We start from the raw sequence: 19,289 nt of genomic DNA on the forward strand, positions 1-19,289 counted from the left end.
TCTTTCTTCTCCTCCATTTACCTTTATTCCCTCTTTTTCTTCTTTTTCTCTAGGCCCCTTACTCCGTCAAAGAATTGAACACATAGTTATGTATATGCATCACTTTTCTTTCTATTATTTTCTTTTCATTGACCTTTGGCAATATTGGTTTCATGGAATAATTTAAATGCTTTTATTTTCCTTTCCCTTACACACAAATTCTTGGAAAAATCAGTTCCAGGAAAATATAAAGTGACACCACATGCATTTTTGAGCTTGTGGAAATAAATTATTTTGTTTTGCTATAGCTCTTGATTTCTAGTGCCAGGAGCATTTCTGACTTTTGGTGTTCACTCTTAACATACTTTCTATACTTCCTAGCACTAAATTCAAATTCTTCTTATCACTAGCTTTTAGATAGCCAAAAATAGAGGTAACCAAGTGGATGACAAAAAGAAAAAACAGCCACTCTCAAAATGACATGGTGGCCAAGGACTTAGAGGGTTGACTGGGAGGCAGGATTCACTTTAAACATGAGTCTTTAAAGTCCTTTTTATATAACATTCCTTCCACTAGAAACTCTTCTGCAGCTCTGAAGGATCTTGGAGAAGGGAAGAAAAGTGAGTATCTTTTCCTCCTGTATTGTTGTGAAGATAGTGACAATATGTAGTTTAGTATGATGTCTTCAAGGCAATGTATTCTCACACCATTATAAGAATAATTTAGATTTTCAAACACTCATTTTGTAGCTTGAGAGTGTGCATGGAGAAGTGAAGTGATATTTCTCAATGACTGTGGGCTTTGGGGACAGGTACATAGAACTTACTTTCTCACTCCAGAATGAGTGCTTCCAGGCTATCAGTGCATCAGAATCAACACTGCCTTTCATACAACTTCAGCTAGAGCTCAAAAGGTGTCCCTTTTTTTGCACGCCCTTCACTCAAATCAAAACACAATCTTCCCTTAACCTCTGAAGCTAGGAACTGCTTAGAGCTCCCCTTCACTTGGTGGATACATCTTTCTGAGCAAGACCACCATCCCCAAATTGTATTTCAACATTTCTCATTTTCTTTCCATCAAGCCCTCGCCGAGATATAAATACATCCCCCTGCAAACATATTATCATTGCTGGAGTCCCTGGATGGAAGAACAGTAAACACAAACAGAAGTTTGTGTGTTATGCCAAAAGCCGAAAGGCAGAGACAATTCCTTTAGACAATTTTTTTTGTTTTTGGTAAAAAAACCCTCAGGACCTTGTGCTTGCAAGGCAGGCACAGCACCACTAAGCTAAATACCCTCTGGAAAATAGCGTATCTAATAATAAATAGGCTTCTTCCAAATATTTTATGCATACACATACACAAATACAATAACACAATGAGTTTTGAGAAGATAGGACAATTTCAGATGAGATTGGGTGCATTCAGGGTGGTATGGCCATAGACAACAGGACAATTTCAAAATGTTTCATAGTTATTTTTTTTAAAACTCTCTCCTTTGTTTTGAAGGGTGACAACTGATGCCAGAATTTTTACTTTAGTAGAAACAGTTTTGTCTGTTCTAATGTAACAGAACTACACAAAATATTTCCTGGATCTTTGCTTAAATTTGAGATGCCTTTTCAAAAAAAAAAAAACAACAGCAAACCACTTTTCTGTTTCTGTTGTGTCACTATATTGACCCTGGTCAAAGATTTTTTTCTTTTATTGAGCACAGTATTAAAGACCTGGATTTAGCCATAGAAAGCAAGAATATTATGTCAACAAATTATGTAATGTGGAATAGTTGGTTCCACAATGATGAAAATGAAAGTAATATTTCAGTCATGGCAAATTAAGACAGATGATTTCATTTCTATTAATTGTTAAAAAATTGATTAACTTGTGTGGTACTTGAACTTGCGAAGAATAACTTGTAAAGTTGGCTCCCTTCTTAGGTAAATTTCAATTGTGAATTAAGATTCTGCATCTCACTATAATTTACCTTGTCCAGTAATAAGACCATTAAGCTAACTTAAGTACAATAAAATAATCTATGAATCAATCTTTTCAAGAGATAATTTCTTGAAACATTTTGTTTCCCTTTTCTTGTCTAGTGTTCAATAGCTTAGATACGAAATATAAAATATCTGCTATTTGCAAATCAGTAAACACACTTAAAAGATAAGCTAGTGTCTCGTAAGGAAAATTAGCTGCCCATCAATTCAGACTAGTACAAATGCTGAACCATCTTGAACAGGTACTATGGAAGAAATACGAATTCTCTGGTCATATTTGACTTATCACATTTACTACATTGTTCCCCAATATTATCAAGTCATACCAATTGTATTTTTGCTAAGAGAGCCTATACGTAGAATACTCTGGCACCAGGTACAGGGCATGTGCAGAAACTGACTAAAGCATTCTAGTAAAAGTAGAAAGGTTAATGAAGTTAAGAAGAAAGACAAGTATGGTTTTATTTATAAGTCACCCGCAGGTTAATATAGGAAATTGCTCGAATTGGGTGTGAAGACTAGGTTAATTCAAGTTTGGAAAAAATCTAGCATAAAAATGGAGCTACAGGCTATATGAAATAAACGTTATCTGCAGAGATGATTGTTTCAAGTTTCACATAGCATGCCAGGCAGTGTGAAAAGACTGAGGAAACGTTCAGGGTGGTGCCAGATGTTGATTTATAAGTGTACTTTTATGTCTGGAATTGGATGGGCTTTAATCTCAGAAAAATTAGCCATGGAGAAAACTGGAAGCAAAAGGTGAATTCGGTGTCTTAACTTTATTTCTAGTCACTTTTGATAACCAAATTACAAATGTTTAAAATTTAGTTTAAACATTTAAAGCCAGATTTAAAGTCTGGGTTGTTAGGTAAAGAATCTTTGTGTAAGTAAAAGTGTTTGAAAAAAACCTGAAAAAATACACAATGAATCAGCCTTTCCTTGGATAAAACTTAAACCAGGCAACCAAATGACTACCCAGTCAGCCAACAAAAATAATCCACAATACTGCTCCACTGGGAAGAATTAACATCTGGAAAGTGCTTGGGGTGGGTCTTTCCCATATGTACCAAAGAACCTACTACAGTTTCAATAGTAACACATTGTGCTGTGACAAACCAGAAAAGAGCATATGTATTAGACTGTATTCAACACACTACATGAATTAGAAGCAATTTTCTAATATTTTATAGAGCAAGAGGATCTGCTAGGTGCTATATATAATAGCAAAATGATTCTTTTTGTGAGTGGTTACCACTTCAGAAGTTGCAGCAATGAACATGCCTATGAAACTTTTAAGCAATGTTTCTAAAATTGGAGGCAAAGAAAGTAGCTCTTCAAACTTTCAGTGTCCTTATCATGGCAAATGAAGAAGATGGGCCGTAATTAAAGAAGCCCATTTAACATAGGAAAAGACTAGTTAACTCTCTCATATAAACAAGGCAAGGATTTTGGCAAGATAAGTGAGATTATTACAAAGAAGCCTTAATGCCAACAAAGAGTAGACCCTCAGAAGCATAATGCTGTGGGCACTGAAGAGGAGAAAGGGCATTTTGAGGGCTTTGGTGGTCAGTCCTTGCAATAACATTTGCAATAAGCCTTTGCTATCTTTTATAAGCTTAGATAATATTGCTGATGTGCCATGCTTAGCTTTTGGAGCTCTTTTTCTAGAGATGATAGATTTCCATGGATCCACCCATTCTTTCCTATAAACTTACAAGCAAACAATCTAGGTTTAGGAATATGGTTTAAGGTCAAGAAAATGAATGAAGTAAATTGGTCAATGAATTATGTCATTTGGCCTGCATCTCACCTACCTGCTAACCAGCATTAAGTGTACATATGTGGATGTGTGTGCACATGCACACACTCACATGCACACAGACAAAGACATATACACAGAGCAAGAAGACTTCAAAGGACTAAGGAAGAGTGCCTTTGAGAATTCCTTCTTTACTTTTAGGTAATGGAAATGTGAATCAAGTATATAGCTGGAAAAGGTTAGAAGGGGATATGACAGATGGTGGTAACCAGAGGTACACACTCATAAATCTGTGTGAGGTAGATACTAGGATGTCAAAAGACTTCAGAGATACACCCTAGTGCCTTTTGAAGATCAAAGTAGTAGGCTTGTAAAGGGCTATAGGGGAGTAATGCCAAGAGATTACAGTGAGGATTTCGCAGCATTGATTGCAGTTCTCCTCACTCTGCTTTGTCTTTCTAAGACCTCTGATTTCGAAGTCACCATGCAGAAGACTGACACCCCAGGCTAGACAAGATATCTGCACAGTAAGTTTTCCACTTTGTTACTGTTACCATAATATTGGCCAGAACTATTCCTGGCCTGTTTAGGTTTCATTCAATTTTAAAAGGGGCAGTGGAAATGAGGATAGAGCTCTTGATCATAGTTCTTTAAGTTAGTTCCAGTTATAGAAAGAATAGGATCTTTTACTTATTCCCTTGTCTGGCTTGAAGCATTTCTATCAACCTTAGTGTCAATGTACCAAGGAAAGGAGAGTGGATCACTAGCAGCATTATCAAGTGGTAGAAGTTAAGCCTCAATAGTAAGAAACTGGTTTTGAAATTGACACTTTTGTAGAAATCAGACTATCCCTACTGTTTTTAGAGGACTAGAGCATGACACCAGCTTCATTTACCCTTTGAGGGCCTCACAACTTATAGTAAGTGTGGTCTGATTTCATTCCACTAGAATTACCAGCATTCATAAATGTATACCCCCTTACTATAATTTGTTCCTAACAATCAGAAGGCAGATGATCTGATTTATAAAGGATTATAAGACAAAATTTTGAGAATTATTTTATACAGGTTATATGGAGAAACAAATGTTTTTATAAAATGTTTGTCAACCAAACAATTTTAAAATAATATGTTACTTATTATCTTTCAGGAAAAATAATTATAGCTGCTGATATGTAAAAGCTATTTTAGTAATTTAAATAAATTTACTTTCTTGGTTTGTAAAAGAAAAGAAATCAGACTATCCTACTTGGGGGATAAGTATGGTCCTGTCCTAGTGGGGCAGAAAGGTCTTAAGGCTTGCTTGGTCCTCAAGTCTCTCATTGCAATAAGTTCCTAGCCTCACTGAGTTTGCACTAAGTACTCCTAGTACTCTTGACATATAGGCACCTCCTATGTACTAGTATGAAGTTATGAAATTATAAAACAAGTGAGAAGAAGAAAGATCCCAGAAATCCAGGCCAGGTTGAAATTTTCAACAGAATCTCAATAAAGCCCCAAGACCTCCATCTCCACTAAGACATGCAAGAGGATTTTAGTGCTACAGTAGAACAAGGAGCCATCTAGCTATGGAGCTACTGCTAAGATTAATGATTCAGGGCTACTGGGATACTGACCAGGTACCGAGGGCAAGCTGATTAACATACATCCTTATGAGCAAATGCTCTTCAGCCCCAGGGCTGGCTGTGCTTATCCCCTCAGGTAACCTGAGGGATGCAAATAAGGAGACCTCATTACAATCTCCCATGAACAGAGCAAAGCCCACTCAGAGCAAAAGGGCGTTCAGTGTACGCAGTTTTATTCAACAGCACTGTCAAAACAGAACCTGGAGTCCAGTCTCCGTGGTGATAGGAAGAACTGCAAGCTTTAAACAACATGTCTGTAGTTCACAGAAAACATGCCAAAAGGACTGAAAATGGGAAAAAGGGAAATGATTATATTTTGGGTACCATGCACCCTGGAGGAAGCAGAACAGCTCAAAGTATTAGAGGAATATTTTAGAGTAGAGGAAGTCATGTTATCCATCTAGATGCATCCACCATAAGCACCGCCCGAGCTGAAATGATATAAAACGACCTTCAGTAAGGATGGGGTCTACCTCCGCGTGGCATTTGCAGAATGCAGAGCTTCCTAATTAAAGCACAACTTTAAACATCATATCAGATCTCCCCTAGATAGATGCACTGGCCTCTATACTGTATGATTTTCTTTCAGGAAGGATGGTTGCGTTTGCTGATGTTCTGAAGGAAGTGCTAATGGGAAGTTATTGAGGGCCTCAATTAGACTGTTCCACTGTGGATGTGCTTCAGTACCACTGGCTCCTCATTTCCAACGGGTTACAGATTTAATTTATGGCAACACCATGTACTGCCACATTCCCTTTATTCTGCTTATGACAATTATGAGGAACATCTTCATCTCAGGTTCTTATTGATTGGCAAATACATATAGAAATGCAGGGAAAAATGAGCAATATGTTGAGTGTCACTGTCTTCAAATCTTCAGTAGAATATACCACGATACTACAGTGAAACTGGCACTTTAAAAATCTCTCCAGGAAAAGAGTGGATTATGTGCGTTTTGTAAAATATGAGGCTGTATTTTTTTTTTCCCTGCTGAAAGCCCTTGCGATCTTACATTCCATTACTCTAATTTTCCTTACCTTTGTTCATCCTTTCCTGTGAGTCTTCTCTATGTATTTGTAAAGAATTCTTTGGTGCTTGATTCCTAATATTTGATCAAATGACTCAGAGCACCTCTTGAGCCCTGTGTTTCAAATCTAACTGTTGGAGAAGTATATACTTCTCCTGTTCTTTGTTCACAAAGGGGATCTTGTGCACAGAGGTGAGCCACATAATCACTATCTTTGAAGTTCTTGCTATTATTCATGAAATTACTTTTATGGAAACTACCTTTTTAAGTTTGGTCTTCAGCTTTTAGCCCCAGGAACTCTGAAGTTCACTGGGAAGGAGATTCTTTTATATCTGGAGACTGAAATCATGATATTTAAGAATCTGTATAATAATATTTCATTGCATCTGGAAATTCCAATTGCCTGGTGTCAACAGCCCACTTTAAGTACATGACCAGGATTCTCCCAGTGAGACAGAATGCAGGTATTTCAATAGTAAATATGAAACATACCCCACATCCTTAATTTGGGGAGATTACAAATGCAGATTTTTAGGAGTGACATTAACTTCTAAAGCCACTCCAGCCCTCTTTAGATGTAACCAAATGAATAAAATTGAATATCTTATGGATATTTACAATCTAGTTTCTAACCATAATCTTCTGCAACTTACTTACAATATGATACTTTTCTTGCTATAGAATCAAGACTCATTACTGAAGTAGGATTAGAACTTACCTCCTGGTAATAAAGGGACTTCCTGAGGAGGGAACGGAGTGGGAGAACAGGGTATCGTTCATGCTGGGTACAGGTCTGGGAGGCCTAAAACAAAGCATAGTGTGTGTGGAAAGTCAAAGCCAAGAAAACCCCCCAAAACCAGATAAAAACTATCCACTATTTCATGAGCAAAGGAGGTGGGGATATCAAAGTTTTATCTTACCCTGGATTAACATGAAAGTTTACATATTTCAGTTAAATTATTTAAATGTTTTAAATGTACATTTCCTTGAGGAAAGTTTTCATATGTTTTAAATTTACATTTCATTAGAAAAATTTTCAATTAGCAATAATCATGCCTTGGATAAACCTCATTAGCTATGATACTGCCACTGTGCAAAGCTTACATTTCCTTGAGAATATAGAGTCTTAGTTAAATACCAGATGGAAGATTTCTGGACAATGTGAGGATATTTACCTTTGAACTTTGAGCTTTGGTGTGTCATTGAGTCATGGTTTTCAGTGGGTCAAGGATTTTGAAGAAGGCTATAACCTTACTTCTACCCCTTCTAAAGAATAAGGTTCTGAAAACGTGATTGTCACAGTCTACAATTGTTAGTTACAATCGATTGTTCTTTTGGAAAGAAGAAGATTCCCGAGTCTCTAGAAACTTCCTTCTGTGTTGCCCATGATGATGGTCTTCTCTAACAGGCCTGGTTGGGAATTGCATGGACTGTGAAATTACATCTTGCCTTACTTGCTCTTTGTTCTTAGTGAGGATGCAATGATGCAGTAGGACTTGCTATTCCTGTCATTTGGCTGCTCTATATGATAGGGTATATGGTGTAAAGCATTCCATAAACCTCACTTTTCATATAGTGAGTGAAAGAAAATAGTGTTCAATATTCCTTGGAATTGTCCATAGTCCTAAATGCCAATTGCCTCAGTCTGTGTTTCTTGGAGCTATCTTTGCTTCATCTGGTAACTCTTTCCCTGTTATAAATTAGTTCAGATAGAGCCAAGTTCCCTTCCCTGTCTCCAGTAGTTTTTAGTCTCACTTTAGGTTCAATTTAAGATATTGAATAGTAAGATGGGATTTAGAGCTCAGAAGATAGAGGATGAGATAGGGAAAAAATGTTGGGTTCACTATAATTTTTCATTTGTGTCTAACAATATAGAATTTTGTAAAGACAAGTCATTGATTACAGTAGCCTAAGGGCTCAATTCATGTTGGTTTGATGCCGAGTCAATTTTTTTTTTCAACTGAGGGAATCAGACTTAGTCTTGGATTTGGTTTATTGCAATGTATTTATTGAAATGGTCCTGATGCTCTGTGGATTTTAAAATGCCAGCACTGCATGGAAACATTTGTTGAAATTTTTTTTCTGGTAGCTGGTGCTAAGGTGCATTCTAACATTTTGAAAGACACAGTGTTTACTGGATGAGATCAAAACAGTAGACTGACCATTTCATCTACTCCAGATGCATTAAAACTGAAGTTCTGAAAACACCTTAGTATTTTGCAATACTTACCTAGGATGTGTCTTTGGACAAGTGAGCAACATGATGCTAGTTTCAAACTAATTTTGTATTGAACTGGACAATGTAACAGAAAGATGCTAATTTTATACAAATGTTATTATAGGGTCAGTTAAAGGAGAATGAGACAGCATAGGGCGTGAAGCAGCTAACGTGGCATGGTTGATGTGGCAGGTTATAAAAACAACCACCTGCTTACTAGAAACTACCCTTTGTAAACCTTTGCAGGTATAAAACAGTTATTTTTTTCCAGTGAATAAAACATTCACTGGAAAGTTCCTAAAACCCTTGTTTACCCTAGCAATAGCTCACCCTAGCAACAGCTTATCCAACAAAGGCTAAGCCCCTGACTGGTTTAGAACCCTTTTAAGTACCATCAGAGCAAGGACACCATGTTGAGAAGTTCACTCCAACTTCTCTCTGCCATGTTGCTTGTTGCACAGCAGCTTTGTTTCCGCCTTTGTCATTTTATGAATAAATCTTGGCTTCCCTCTCCCTCTCCCTCCCTCTCCCTCCTCTCTCTCTCTCTCTCTCTCTCTCTCTCTCTCTCTCTCTCTCTCTTTTGTTTTTACCCACTGGTACCTGGGATCAAACTCAGGACCTTGTGCTTGCCAGGCAGGCGCAGAGCTACTGAGCTACATCCCTCACTATACTCTTAAGAGAAATATACTCTTAAGTGAAATAAATCAGACACACACGTGTAAATATTGCGTTGTCCCCAGTGTGAACAACTGAAAGGGTAAATAAGGGGGAAAAGGGAAAAAATTGATAAAAGAAGGAAAAAATGGAAGCAAAGCTTTTGTAAATGGCAGGGAGGGAAAATTAAAGCGACAGAAGGGGAATGGGAGAAAAAGAGGAATCAAGCTATATCATGGACAGGTACAAACTCCCTTTGATGAATGTGATCATTATGTATATTTAAATTGTACCAATAAAATTAATTAATTAAAAAAAACTCCTTTGCTTTGCACTACTTTATTTCTGACTTCATTGTTCTTTGGAGACCTGACTTCTCCATTTTGTACTTGGAGATCTTCAGCTTTGAGTCAGCCCCACCCCACTCTTGCATGCCTTGCCAGGTGAGGGCAAGAGCTCCAGGAAAGAGGATCATGCCATGGCCACGGAAGACTCCTAGGTCCCCAGATCCTGGCCATAACGTTATGTTATCTATAATTGTGAGGTTAGATACATCAGATTTTATGACAATAAGCCAAATGAAATATCTTCATTGTAGCTTTGCAAAATGTTGAAAGGGAAATGAACTTTTGGTTTTCTTTTGTAATTAAAAAAAAAAACCTTTCCCATCTCACTCTACCTCTAGGAGATGAGAAAATAAGTCAATTTGAAATGCTGTTTAGTTTAGTAAGTTTACTTTATTAAACTTGGTCACTGTAAAGCTGAAATTGAGGCTTCTTAGCAGATGATTCACATTTAAGATTTACCATCAAAATGCTGAACTTGGGACATAGATAAGCTTGGGACCAAGTGGTGGCTTTCAGAGAAACTGATGTTCCTATTCTCCATAACCAAATGGCAAATTGCCTTATCCAAAAATAGGTCACAACGGAAATGTTAAATGTATTTACCCTTATGAAAAAGAAACAGCTCCACAAGATGGAGTAAGTCACAGGGGCCTCCTGTGAACCTTTCTTTCTGGATAAGATCTTTGTAGAGGACATTTTCATAAAATTAGTATTCTTATAAAGTGAAAGAAAGAGTTCAGCTCAAGACAGAATTAATTTTAAACTAGTCTCAGTTTGCTTACTTAATCTGTGTCTCATAACCATGTATAAGTCTTTATAAGTACATCAGGGGCTATTGAACTACTTACCAAGTGTCACTTTTGGCAGCGAAAAATTGAAGAGAATAGAGACTGTTAATCATAGCAACGTTTACAAGCAACACATAGCTAAGAACAAATGTGAAAATACCAAAATGTCACCACCTGCTTGTTTTTATTTAAGGAATAAATTCATGACCAGCAGCACCTTTTTACTCTATGTGAATTAAATTCCTTGGCTGCAATAAAGGAATGGTATTTTCTGCACAATATGGTTCTTTCTCGTATGCAAATGTGTAGATGTGTGTGAGACAATAATACTACAACCTGGTAAAGTTCTATTGATTCAGTCTGTTTTTACTATATCTAAGGCTTCTTGCAAAATACTGTTTTGGTGTCAGACTCTGCCATATTTTTGTCATTTTTCATTATTTAAAAGTTAGAAGTAGAGACTTAGGTAATGAAAGTATTTCTAATTTATTTTTAATGTATTGATCAAGCATAAGACGTGTATTTTGCCTCATTTTATACCTATATATGTTATAATGACTTTTTATTGTTTAAGATTGGGGCAGCCATATTAGAGAAATAGTATCAGTTTTTTAATAGAGTCATAAATCCAGAAAGATGTGTGCATTTAAGAACACTGTATAATGTTCAGCATCAAATTCCATATACATGGGCTTTATAACACTAAACATATTTCAGCATTGAATAGGGTATGTAATTATTCTTTATGTAAACATATGCATCATGTGATTTTTTCTAATTAGTATCTTTGAAGAATTTGCACTAATTTACAAAATGATCACACTTTCATAGTAATGAAAATAATGCTTAATTATATTTAATATAAATTTAACATATAATAAATCAATAAATTAGTAAATATATATTTAATATTTGGTAAATATATTTAATTATATTTAATTATATTGTGCTATAATTCTCAATAGCCTAAACCTCAAGTCACCCAGAACATGACAGAATATGCTCATCAATATTGCTGCTACTCATACCTCCACTCACTACTCTCGTCTTGCCTTTGTGGGTGAGCTTATCTATGTGAGTACAGTCCTGTAGGATTGTTTCTTTTTTTGGTACCAGGGATCGAACTCAGGACCTTGCGCTTGTGAGGCAGGGGTCAGCACCACTGAGCTAAATCCTTGGCCCAAGTAGAATATTTTTGAAAACCTACATGAACATGTGTTCAAGGAATAAGAAAGATATGACTTGTGCCACAATTAACTAATTGATTAAGAAATTATTTGGAAAAGCACAAGGAAATATACTTTGAGGATGGTCTTTGCTAGAGGACCAAACAATAAGTTTCATATTATATATTTTTCTACTATGATACTATTTCTTCTACTTAAGACTTGTGTGCTTAAATCACATTTTGGAGTAATAACTTAAGGACATGAATAGGGCTGGGAGTATTGGTGTGTTTTATTTTTGCAAGTGTTCATCTTTACTTATTTCCATTGTACAACACTATAAAAATGATGGAATGGCTTACAAAAAAAGAACATGCTATGGAATGTCATATATTTTTGTCAAATGTAAAATTATATGTATATACATTTGGAAGAAATTGAAATATCCTTTAACTCCTGTTCATTATAGCAGATTAAGAGGGTATGTGTAAAAAGATTAAAGAATATGCTGTTTATTTTAACATTTAAAGTCTTTATGTACTTAGAATAATTTAGAATAGCCAAGTCAGCAGCATAGTTGAAAACTGGACTTAGAATACTTTCCAAAAGACATGCATAACTGTTCATTACAATAGCATTTGGTTAAAAAATATGTATAGGAAAATTTTCCTATTATCTAAAAATAGAAAAATTCCATTATAATATAGACTGGACATTCTGCATCCAGAATTTCTTGTGTGTTATTTTAACAATTTCATATGTCACACATTTATATTTTACCCTATAAAAATATTTTAACAGTGAATATAGTCCAGTATTTTGATTAAAAACTCTTCTGGCAATCTGGTTAAATATATATATAAATTTTCTCCAAAAAAGGCATGTTTTGTACAGAACTTTAATAGAATCATGAAATTTCTTGTTGGATCCCCAATATAGAACCTGTTGTTGGGGCTGGAGTTGTAGGGTACATATTTAGCATGCATGAGGCCCTGGGTTCAGACCCCAGGCCCCCTTAATCAAAACAAACTAAAATGAAACAATCCCTCCCAAACAACCTGTTATGCAGATAATGCCCCCAGTCTTCAGTGAATAACACATCAGATTATTTGCCACTAAATTAGAATTTAAAAAGTTGTACTGAACTAAATCACACATACACACATACACACACACTTATGCACATAGACACACTCATTGATCCTAAGCATCTACTGTATACAAAGCCCTGGCCTAGGTATGTGCAGTGTGATGCACTGTAAAAAGGACTTAATCCGCCATGTCTCATTTCCTTTCTAGAGTGGGGAGCAGCATGCTTCGTTCTGTTCTACAGCAAGGCTCTTGGCACCAAGCTGCTCAGATTCATCCTCTCACACTGTCTTCAGCATGTCCAGTGACTAAACCTCCCAGGGGGCTGGCAGAAATGACCTGGGCAAAGTGCATAGAGTGCAGGCTTGCTCTCACTTGGCTGTGTTGCTTCACTAGCAACTTGGTGATGATCTCTAGTGGGCTATAAGAAGGAATGTTGAGACTGCAATATGAACAACTCCTATGAAGGAGATTTTTGAAGGCTTGGCCCCTTGGGACTGTCCCCAGATTTACTTACTCCTGGCTTATTTTTAGGAGCATAATTTGCAAAAGAAGTAAACCACATTCTACGGAACTGGTTTGTATCAGTTTTCTGAAGATCATGTTGCTTGAGAAATAAGAGCCTCTGTTCTGGGTGTGAGCTAGGGTCAGTGATCCCTCAAAGATCACTCAGGAGCAAACAGCACAAAATCCTACAGTATTTACCCACAGCTCACAGTCACGATGCAGCAAAAATGATTTGATGGTATTTTGCTTAGGCCCATCAGATTAAAGGGTTACTGCTTTCATGAGCGGTTTGTGTCTCTGGGAGATCATATTCTGGCCTTCACAAAGCATAAACTGCATCAGTGAGTCCTAATAGTGGCAGGTACCTCAGCCTACCCATTAATGTCAACCTGCAAACAAAGGCCTTTCAATATAGTTGGTCTCAATGAACTGTTGTCAACAAAAGGTGGTTTAGAAGGAGGAGGAGCTATGTATTTTAGCGACTTCTGGAGGGAACCTGTGAATACATTATTCCTCATAGAAACAGGTAATGTGCTTCTTTCTTCTTTTGAGATCAATTTCACACCAAGGGAGTGGTACTTTCTTTTCTCTAAGCTCCTCACTATCTTGGCTGCTCAGGCTTGAGTGGTTTGGGAGAATCTTTTTTGTTCTAATGAATTTTCCTACCTGTTCCCATCTTCAACCTTCCTGTGGCTATACCACAGATTTTTTTGAGGTTATGTACCTTAGAATAAACCAAAATCAAAACTCCAAAACAAAACAAAGCAATTTCTAGTTTTTCTGGCATTTGATGTGGGACTCAAAGCACATATGAGGTAAAGGAAAAATATACCTAAATTAAAAAAAAAAAGGTTATTCCATTGACTGTTAACTTCCAGATGTACAATCTCCACTAACATCCTTATTTTATAACACAGCTTCTGCAATCTTTTCCGGCTCTTGGTAAATTATGTTAGCATTGCACACATGTATGGCCATGTAAGACATGGGGTAGCTCAATAAGAAAACAAAGTAATAGCAGTACTTTGTTTTTTTTAAAAATAAATTTTAAAACTTGGTCTTTGACAACTGATCTAAAATAGCCTCTGTAGGGCTCTAGATCTTACCAGTGAAAAAAGATGTGCCTTACCCAGTGACAGGGAGAGACACTTACACAATGTGGGCCAAGTTGAGCGGCTTCTCAGGCTGATCGGGGAACATGGGGTGCAACGGTTCCCTGCTGGATGCGCAGCTCAGAGACTTGCTTAAAGCATTGGTTAGCTTCTTAGCAGGGGATTTCTGGAAAAAAAGAAGAGTAGAAGTAAGAACAACTCACTTTGATGTAACAGTTTATCAGAGGATGTGCTTTTCAAAATAGCCATCTATCCATCCATCTATTCATCCAAGAAGTGGTTTTTGATTACCTACTCTAAGTCAGGAAGTTTGCTGGAAGCTGGGAATAGAGTGCTGGAACAAGCCACCAGATATCTACCTCCTACTGCTCAGGGACAGCAAATGCTGTGATAAATAGAAGCAGTCATTATACTTGAGACACCCAAGGGGCCACTTAATGGGCCAGCAGGAGTTCTGACAAAAGCTCAGGGGACTAAGAAGGTTATTCCAGATGGAGGGAACAGCAAGTTCAATGCAAAGGGAGAAGGAAGAAGAGATGTTGTCCAGAGACTGGGAGGCATGTTACCAAGGTCCTTCTATGGCAAGTCAAGGACCACGTCTTAATCTTGTAGGCATACAAAATTGGTACCGGGGATAGAACTCTGGACCTTGCGCTTGCAAGGCAGGAGGTGGAACCACTGAGCTAAATCCCTGGCCCAAGACAATGAAGACTTTAAAGCACCAGAGTTACAGGATGAGACTTGATTCTAGAAGGATTGCTCCCACCTAAGAACAAAAGATAGCTTGGGAGAGAACAGGATTGAAAGGAAGATGAGCAGAAGTTTCTACAGGGAACCAGGTGCAAGATCCTTCTACCTGGCCCAGTACATCCAATTAGAAGTAAAACAGAAACTTCGATCTGTGTCTTTCAAATTTAAAGTTCATGTTCTTTTCAGAATGTCATGCTATCTCTTTTTCATTTGGACTAATAAGATGTTTATCTTAATATGAAACCGTCAAAACTATAAAAATATAATAAATATTTATAACAAAATATTGTATCTGGATAATGAATTGCTAACAAAATTTTCCCTTTGCATAAGAAGCCATTTATAATTTTGTTTCTTTTACACCTTTCCCCCTTTTTCTGTTTCATAATTAGTAATACTATAATGAAGTGGCTATTGTTTTCATTATTTAAAAGCTAAGTAAGAGGAGCATTGTTCATAAAGTCCCCTTTTGTGCTTCTGTTAGGAGATGTAATTCTTAGAATACTTGAACCATCAGGTCCTCTCAAAGTTCTCAGTCCCTAAGAAAGAAGTTTCTTATGTAGCTTTAGCACTTACATAAAACAACTAAAAATGATCAGTCTTCAAACATCAACCCTGCAGAACCTGGGATAGAAGTTTGAAAACTGGTAATATTTTGACAATAAAAAACCAGAAAGTGTTTGTTCCCATCTTCTGTGCTGAATTGTTGTTCATGATTATGTTCCTACAGCTATCCTCAGCATGTGATATAATACACATGGGGGTGTGGCATTTGACCTGAGACAGGAGCTCCGTATCATCTGCCTTAGTGAAGAACGGTTACTTCATGTGATGAATTACCAATACACTTACACTGCATTATAGTTGTCCATTATAGTTCCCTGTAATGATTGCTGGAAAGAACATTCTGATTTAAGATGCATATTCTGAAGACCTCCTTCTTTTTTTTTTTTTAAAGAACAATAAGTTATTCTTTTTTAGTACTAACTACAGGTTGAATTCAATTATAAATGTATGATATTTAATGAATTCAATAAACATGAAATTTAAATTTAGAAAAACTCCTAAAAATTTTGCTGTGATAGAACTATTTCAAGAGGCATTGGCAAGGCTTGATGGTAAATCCCATGAAAACCAATCCATTCTTAGAACAATATTGCTAGAGCTGACCTTCGACTTCAATTAACATAGAGGTTAGAAAAGTACAAGCCATTCACACAGGAAAGACTCTGAGAAAGTTGCATTCCTCCCACATTCCTAGTACCACGTGTTCCTGAAAATACACCCATCAACAGACACTCACAGGTCACCTTTACCAAGCTGCTCATTTGCACTGTTCATGCAAAGAGGATTTTGCTAGTAGAAGCATAATCTCTCCACCCCACCCTTTGTAAAAACAGTGAAGTGGAACGGTATTATTAAGCCCACACTCTCATACTTCCCCTTAGTACTCAAGGGTCTAGGAAACATGACTATAGTTTTCAGCCATTTCCACAAAAACAAAACAAAACTTGGAGAAAACTTTAACTTACTTACTGTGAAAATAAGACTATATTCCAGAAGACATTTGCTATTCAGTTGTTATTTAAATCAATACTGAATTGTCTATATTCAAGAAGTAATACAGTTTGAGGCTTCCTGTATTTTAAGTCTCAGGAAGGTACATTGGGTTCAGATAACACAAGCAAGATTCCAGCCAAACAGAGATGGCGGGGAAGGCTCAAGGACTGTTGGTGTTGGAGGAGAAGTTAAGTTTGCTCCTTAATTCTATAACCGTCCTTGACAGCTTGATAGTCCCTTTCATTGTGGACCGACCCCCAACTGCAAGTATTCCCCAGACCTCGCCTTACCCATGACGTGTACTCTTTCATTTGGTGCTGGTTGCTGTGGGAGCCGCCAGCATGCCCCCTCCAGAAGCAGTCCTGACAGAGCTGGTAATTGTGACACTGCTGGCATCGGTAGCGAAATCCCATCATACTCTCGCTGTGGCAGTAGGAGCACTCAACCGGGTGGAAGACTAAGGGGGAGGTAAATGAAGAAAAACAGGAACATGACCGTATGAACCAGAATAAAGAAAAACACAGCTTCCATGAAATTGCGTGTTTCTGCTGTGTGCCATGGCTTCAGACAATAGTCAATTTTGGCTCAGAAAAGCATTAAGTTTATTGCTGGAATCTCACTACCCTTTGCATGCTGTGTGTGGGGCGGGAGGAAATGAGGTGGAGAATAGGCGTCCTCTTAATGGCATAAATCTCCGTAATGCCATTTGCTCTTTTTTCTCCCATCTCTTACACTATAAGAATATAAATTACCCAAACTGACCTTGCCTTTCCCCCAATCTGCTGTGTCTCCTGGAGACCAGCACTGCTTCCCGAAGACTCAGAAACACATGGATGAACGCAGTTAACTGTCCGGTGGGCAGAGAGCAAATATTAAATAAATGGAAAATGACAGAAGACAAAGGGACATGGGGGCAAGTAGAAAGACTAGATGAGAGAATTGAGTTATTTTAAAAATAATGGTTGACTTAATGAATGATACTATCTTCACCTAACTGATAATTTTTCTTTTCTGAGGAAGGTAGATAGAGCCCAACAAATGTGTGACCTATCTGAATATAGTACCATTCAGATAGTTCAATAAATATCATTTAGGGTTAGGAAATTAGAACTATAAAACATGCAAGGTAAAATATGTGAGATTTGAAGCTAATAACTGATCAAATCCAAATAATTGTTTACACGCTATGAACTAAAGATATTAAAACAATAACAACAAGGAAAATTCTTGCCTTTGATAAAGTTATTTTCTGACTAAGCAGCCAGGAAAAATAATGCAAATAAGAATAAATGAGAGTAAAAAGCAAAGTGTACGTAGACATAACCAGTTCTGGGTACATAGTGTTTTTTTTTAACATCTGCGTAATTTCTATTGTTTTTATTCATTAAGTTTATTGGTACATTTCTGGTATACAATATGATGACATTCATTATTGGGAATTTGTACCTTTACATGCTATATCTTGGTTCTTATTTTTTTTCCTATTCCCCTGCCCTCCTTCAACCCCTCCACCCCTCCACCCCTCTCCATTTACAAAGACTTTGTTTCTGTTTTTTCCTTTTACCATATTTATCCCTTAAATTTTCTTTTCTGGCACTTGGGAAAGACAGACTGGGACTTGAATTTAGAGTTACTGCTCTTGGACAAGTGGCTAAGAAATTGAACTCCTGCAATAGGAAACCCTGAGACAGTGAACGGGAATGAAATTCCAGCTTTATGACTGAAAATGACTAGTCCTGGGACTGCAAAAAAACTCATCCTGCAGCATAATATGGACCTAGATTATTGCTCTTTACTTCCGCATATACATAAGATGCATTAAAAAGTCTAAGATTGTTATTAATTGCATAAAAACTAGTAAGTTCACTCTTTAAATTTTGCCCATGAGCAAAATAGGATAAATTCATAACTTTTAATTAAAAGAAATGATAAAAACAATTGCTAAAAACTCTGAATGAGGATTTAAAATGAAGTCAACTTTAGCCCCAAAGTATACTAAAGAAATGTGTAAACAGTCAGTTCCAGTAAGATTCATGGGATAAATTATGTTCCATTCAACTGAAGAAATTTCAGAGTTCTATTTAACACTAAATAAAGAACATGTAAAGAATAGAGACACTGAATTATTCTGTTTAAAGTTCGTTAACTCTTGTCCTAAATTATATTTCATATTTAAATCTGAATATGCCAACAGTAATTAATTTTATCCTAGAAATACTTGATTAAAAAACACCATATGAAAGTCTCATCTTCAGCGTAAGTACAACTCTTAATTTGGAGCATATGACTAAATATTAGCAAGGTGCCCTCATTTAATTCTTTTTTGTTATCCCTCTCACCTATTCCTGATTGATTTCTCTGGAAGAAATAGTACTACGCATATCAATATTGGGAATTCAGATCTGAACTAGATAGTACTATGCATATCAATATTGGGAAATCAGATCTGAACTAGATCTGACACTAGATGTGTCACATTCTTTTTTTTTGGTGCTGGGGATCGAACTCGGGGCCTTGTGCTTTTGAGGCAGGCGGTGGAACCACTGAGCTAAATCCCCAGCCCTAGTGTCACATTCTTATTGAGGTTCTTCTATTATACACACTTGATTTATAACAGAGCTACACAAGGAGATTTAATAAGTGTTTAGAAATGCAGTGGTCTTATAAGGCTTTATTGGTCAGAGAGATGGGTTTAGTTCTATCCAAAACAAAA

The 19,289-nt window shown here is 36.8% G+C and overlaps 1 protein-coding gene and 1 pseudogene across 35 annotated transcripts in view; both read right to left on the reverse strand.

Annotated features, from left to right (window-relative positions):
* Positions 1 to 19,289, reverse strand: part of Dtna (dystrobrevin alpha) — a 374,420-nt gene that overhangs the window by 57,122 nt on the left and 298,009 nt on the right. For 29 of the 35 annotated variants that reach the window (XM_087193512.1, XM_087193429.1, XM_087193447.1 and 26 more), the window contains 3 exons: positions 16,867 to 17,033; positions 14,308 to 14,432; positions 7,104 to 7,187 (listed from right to left, as the gene is read on the reverse strand). In XM_087193512.1, coding sequence (XP_087049638.1) covers positions 7,104 to 7,187; positions 14,308 to 14,432; positions 16,867 to 17,033 — 376 coding nt within the window. Of the gene's footprint in view, positions 1 to 5,349; positions 5,440 to 5,505; positions 5,790 to 7,103; positions 7,188 to 14,307; positions 14,433 to 16,866; positions 17,034 to 19,289 lie in introns of those variants that run through there. The other 6 variants (XM_087193544.1, XM_087193549.1, XM_087193542.1 and 3 more) reach the window with 2 other exon arrangements.
* Positions 7,370 to 7,486, reverse strand: LOC147830125 (U4 spliceosomal RNA; annotated as a pseudogene).

The sequence above is a fragment of the Heterocephalus glaber genome, unplaced genomic scaffold (assembly GCF_053883595.1).
Source record: "Heterocephalus glaber isolate CG9 unplaced genomic scaffold, H.glaber_assembly_v1.0 deba00000331, whole genome shotgun sequence".
Taxonomy (NCBI): domain Eukaryota; kingdom Metazoa; phylum Chordata; class Mammalia; order Rodentia; family Bathyergidae; genus Heterocephalus; species Heterocephalus glaber.